Here is a 5799-nt window from a genome sequence, read left to right as displayed (position 1 = left end):
ACACACACACACACACACACACACACACACACACACACACACACACACATCTAGATCTGGTCTAAACGTAGGACTGATCTTCCTCACAGGAAAAGGGAGATAAGGTAGTTTAGGAGGAAATAATTTATCTGATCACATTACACACAGATGAGGATTTTCTTTAAACAAAAAACAACAAAACATATTTTACAAGCAATCAGGGAATCTAAGAACACATTAGTTTGCAAGTTCCTCATCTGTTGGTAATAAAGGGATGTATTGGTCATTCTAAAGTGAGGATCTATGAAAAAGTCAGAAACWGTACCTGYAGTAAATAGCTCTTYGAATGACCAGTTTTGAGAAAAGGATTTTATTTCTGACCTGATCCTAACCTAACACTAAAGCATATACTAACAGCCTCCATTCTAGGGCTATTTCTTCCACCCAGTTTCTAAACTTTTCATCCTTCTTTGCTCATTTTGGTATCAAAACACATTATTACCATAATAAATGAGTTAAAAATCAGTCAGTGTGAGCACTTCTGTACAAGAAGTTTAGAAACTTTAATGTAAAAACAAAGATCTTAGAGAAGCAGCTGTTGCTGCACGCCAATCTAAAAAGGGTTGTCAACATTTCCCCAACTGATTTTGACTATCATTTATCAATAAAAATGATTGTTTACAAATGTAAAATATTTTACATTGTTCCGGATGTCTGAAAGGTGGATGACAACAGAGAATAATCTTCATACATCTTTTATTATTCCTCAAAACAGAAACCACAGTTTGTTCTTTTAATTCTATCATGCTTTAAAGCGGTTAAACACCTGGAAAAATAAAGTCTGACACATAGCAAGAAACTTGGTATCATTCAGGGAAAACCACAAAGTAAATATGGGGTCAGCATTCTGAACAGACAGGCACAAGAATGAGATAATCTATAATCCTATAATAAAGATAAATGCCTAATGATTCAGCATCACACTTAGGTCTACAGCAAGTTAAACCATGCACCACAACAACCACATCCACAATCACTGGAACACGGCAGGCAGAATGAAAAAAAAAACTCAGTGGTCTTATGAATATACCCTAATGCATCCCATGAAACCCACCAACACCACAATACCAGACAAATATCACAAAACCTCTTAACCACTCCAATAGGGAGAGGGGGAACACAAAGAAGAGAAACTACTGTAGTCTTTACCGTTGGGAGGTGGTAAACTGAGATGCAGGGATGTCCTAGGTTTAGGATCAGGTAGGGGGTCCTGTTTGAACCCTGAGGGGTGGGGAACATCAAGGAACGAGGAGAAAATAAAGCATGGGGTTGGTTGGACAAGCCTTTTGGCTGGGGTTGGTTTGTGATGATTTTGAAGATGTATGATATTGTGATTAGTTTTAGCAGTTTCATGGCTTCAGTTTAAGAATTAATAAAATAAACCTTCATGAGGGGTTAAAAAACAAAATGGACACTCTATTTCCCATTATGGCTCAGGAGTCTATAGTGAACTGAGAGACCCGCAGAGTAATAGTTTCCAACACATGATTAATTTGGTGCTTAACCACAGTCCATGCCAAGTGCAGTTAACTCAGAAGTCATGTCACAGCACTCCATTTCATCACGCCTTAAAACTAAGGCAAAAACAGAGTGGACTGATAAGTTGCTACTTTGTCATACTCTTTTTTTTTTTCAAAAGATTTACTGTTTTGTTTAATAAAAAAATCAAGCTATCCATATTTTTGTCTTGGGTAAAACATTGAACTCACATTTTTAATGCTCTTTTTCTCACTAGATGACRGCCCAGCTATGCTCTCAACTATATGACCTATCAGACATATAAATATTAAAATTGTTTGACCTACATGGCCTTTTAGACCTATATGACCTATTAGATCTATTTGACCTAGATCTATTAGAACTATACGACCTATTACAACTGTATGACCTACATGACCTATTAGACCAATTAGACCCATATCTCTCTATCTCCGACTTCTGCCTCATTCATAGTCAGGTCGCAGAGGCAACAGGTCTAGCAGAGAAACCCATACATCCCTCTCCCTAGCAACACTTYCCAGCTTGTCCTGGGGGACCCCGAGGTATTCTCAAGCTGGAGAAGATACATAATCCCTTCAGGGAGCACCCTAAAATGGAAGCGTCCAGGAGGCATCCATTTCAGATGCCCGAACCACCTCAACTGACTCTTTTTGATGCAGAGGAGCAGCCGCCATACTATGAGCTCACCCCAGATGATGGAGCTCATCACCCTATCTCTAAGGCTGAGCCTGGCTACCCTATAAACGAAGCTCATTAAACACAGTCCACTTGTATCCGGRATCTTGTTCTTTCAGTCATGATCGACACCTCGTGACCACAGGTTATGGCTGGAATGTAGACAGACCATAAAATCCAAAACTTTGCCTTTCAACTCAGCTCTTTCTTTACCACAACTGACTGAAGCAACACCCTCATTACTGATGATGAGGTCCCAATCCATTGATTTATCTCCCACTCCATCCTACCATCACTTGTAAACAAGAAACCCAAATGCTTAAACTCCAAGTTAAGGCAGAGAGGGCAGCCCCCCTGAGTATGGAACWAGTGATCTAGTAGTTATTTTCTTGCAGTTTTCTGTGTCTCTGTAAGACTCTACAGCACTCTTAAAATGTTCTATACACCCACCTTAGCACAACTCTCTTGGCACAACAGTAAATATGGGTKTCATATTTGCACTGTGTTGTTTTCATGACTCTAACTATTTCAGCCAGGAATAGGTACAAGGGAAGCAGGGTCAGTCCTTTCTACAATCAACCAAGCTGTGCTTGTGCACATATCATTTACATGCTGCTCCCCTGTGCTGGAACCAGGCCCCCGATAAGCAACTACCTCAATGATAAACCATCAAGAACTTGCAATGGGAAACCACTGTAGACATATCACGCTCTATCACATATAATGGGGAGCCTTCCTAATATATACTTCAAGACCTAGCCAARACCCTGCAAAAAAGGCACTTTATTGCTGATTGTTTAAGTCATATCTGGGTCATCATCAAGTGTTGAAGTGYGTTTAATGCACTTTTGAGTCCCWCWTTWAAWTWWTKKTTTTGGTCAWTTTTCTCTTCTTTGACAGCAGCAACGATCCCAGTAACTCCACTGTCTCCATTGGTTTCAAACATGCTKTGATACCTCTGAAATGAGGGATGTAGTTGTGCTGCTGCAGCAGGGCCAGGGTAGTAGGGTTCAGCTGTAAAGACAAGCCTGCACTGACACCTGGTGGGGTGGGGGAGTACTTGCCCAAACCACCACCACTCCCTTCAGCCCCTGGGGCATAATACACGGGGAGAGTAGTGGAAGAATCCCTGGTACAGGTGGAGGGGTATTTAGCACCACCCAAGTGGTTTATAGGTGGAGGGAGAGAACTGGAGTCATGGGTTAGGCTCTTGTATCTACCACCAAGGCATACCTCTGGTCCTGGATGTCCAACCAGATCACAGAAGACAAAATGAGTTCATGAGTAAAACCTTTACAAATGGCTTCTAAAGTCAGAGCAAGAATGGTAATGTTGTTACAAATAATCAAAGCCTATGAAAAAAGATTTACATTCCATCTCACAGCTTTTATTGTTGTCATTATTAATTATTATTTAAACTTTGTAGCCCWCTGAGTTTAAAGCAGATGTTTTTCCATCATTATAACATTTGTTTTGTCAAAAAGGAGTTACAGGATTTAATTTGTAGGACATGGGAGAATACATGATTTAGTTCATAGTAACATCAACAGTGGGAAATCTTTTGAAACTACAGACAGAAGAGAAGTTATTAGCATATTTGCAGCAGGTGTTTTCTTCTTCAGTTTGTGCTTCATTTGACACACATTCTTGATCTCGATTAACCTTCCTGCTGTCCCTTGGGTCAAAATGACCCACAACTGTTGATGTTTTTGACCAAGAGCTAAATCACTTCAAACAGTGTCAGAAATACTTAAAATCCCAATGTGTGGAATTAGATTTCATTCGACTCATTCTGTTTTTAGGTTTACCTGCTCGGCTGTAGTTTTGAGGGGAACGGGACGGGGTGTACCGTCCGTAGCCCCCTAAGGAGCTGTTGGAGCTGGGGCTTGAGGGCCTCCGCTGACGGGGTGACCGCTCCCCATCACCCTGGATACATAAACACATAAATAAACAATAACAACATGAGCCAGGAATCTGGACAGTATTTCATTACTGACAGACACTTAATCAAACCTCATTCTTATTACAAAAGCCACACAAAAGAATGAAGAAAATAGAACATCAAGGGAACACAAAGGCTGTTTTAAATCAACTGCTGGGGTAAAACATTCTCACTCCCAACTCGTCACACATTGATGCTTTTCCAAAGTTCCCTCTGAATATTATTTTGACGCGTGGGGTAACCCCTTTGCGTCAGTTATTGACGCACCAGGCAATTTCCGGGTTCCCTTGGCGTCCGGTTTTGAGGCATCGGGACGCAAAATATAGGGGTCTTTGAGTTGTGGTCCGTGGTTAATATTAGGGATCAGGGTTCATGGTTAATTTTAGGTTGTAGGGTCAGGGATAGGATATCTATGTTTGGGAMAGGTAGTTGATGTGAATTTCCTACACTTTCTAAAAATGGTTAATTTTAGGGATCAGGGTTGATGATTAATTTYAGGTACTATAGGGTCAGGAACAGGATGTCTAGAGTGAATAAAGATAATTTTAGGCTTTGGGATGGTTAGATTTGTGCATTTTCTACACTTTCTGACAATATGACAATAGATTCCGCCCCTTCTCGTCAATAACTGACRCGAGGGGGATACCCAATGCGTCAAAACCGGATGCAGAGGGAACCTTGGAAAAGTGTCAATATGTGACAAGTTGGGAGTGAGAATGGGTTGGCTGGGGAGAGTAAAATTATTAAAATTATAGACAACCAACATGGGAACCGGAGGGAGGGGTCATTTTAATGAGGGGTTCTGTGGTGTGATATTAAATATTTAATATTTTACGTGTTGTAAATTGGACTGATGGGTTCTGGTGGGCTATTGCATTTTTAAACCAGGACCATAAAAAACAGCTGCTATTAAAAAAAACTCATATATCCAAACTGTCTTTGTATGAGCGTTAAAGAAGAAACATTTACAGAGTTGTTTATATCTCATTAAAYGCCTGAGGTAGTTCAGTGAACAGGTGTAATGTACGGCTCGCTCTGCTTCTGTCTAACCAGCAGCTTCTTGTACCCTTTGCACAGTTGGTTGTGGTGGTAATAAAAGCAGTGAGATGTTTTGATCAGTTTGCTGATATGATGTAGAAGTTCTGACAGTAAATAGACTTTGAAACCATTTTTTAATGAACAGGTGCTGGAGCAAGCTGTTTGTTTGACAAAACTGCGGTTAATTCATTGAAATCCATTACAACATCAGTTGTCATTGAAGATATCTAATTCTGATGTGCCACAAAAATGAAGAAGAGTAAATTGTTGTGATATTGATAACAGAGTACAACCTTGTTTTGAGTTGTAGCTTAAKTTAATAATTTCCTTGAAAAGTGCAACATGATATCTGATATACAGTATRTAAATGAACTTGTATTCTGCTTCCCATCTAAATACCTATAAATCATTAAAACATCATAAAAATAACCCATGTTTTCTCTAAATGTAACCAGAACCTGATTCTAACCATTTAAATATCAATTCACAGGAGATCAAGGTCCTGACATGTGGACCCCATCATGACATGAAAACAAAGAGTTACATAGTATATTAATACACACACACACACACACACACACACACACACACACACACACACACAC

At 39.9% G+C, this 5799-nt stretch overlaps 1 protein-coding gene across 1 annotated transcript in view; it reads right to left on the bottom strand.

Moving 5' to 3' along the window:
• ablim2 (actin binding LIM protein family, member 2) overlaps positions 1 to 5799 on the bottom strand; it is a gene marked incomplete in the record, with an annotated part of 95611 nt that overhangs the window by 19134 nt on the left and 70678 nt on the right. The window contains 2 exon segments of the mRNA XM_014017478.1: positions 3171 to 3455; positions 4023 to 4140. Of these exon segments, the coding sequence (XP_013872932.1) occupies positions 3171 to 3455; positions 4023 to 4140 (403 nt within the window).

Source organism: Austrofundulus limnaeus, unplaced genomic scaffold (assembly GCF_001266775.1).
Source record: "Austrofundulus limnaeus strain Quisiro unplaced genomic scaffold, Austrofundulus_limnaeus-1.0 Scaffold169, whole genome shotgun sequence".
NCBI lineage: Eukaryota > Metazoa > Chordata > Actinopteri > Cyprinodontiformes > Rivulidae > Austrofundulus > Austrofundulus limnaeus.
The sequence above is the reverse complement of the archived record's forward strand: the minus strand, read 5'-3'. Positions and strand labels throughout refer to the sequence as shown.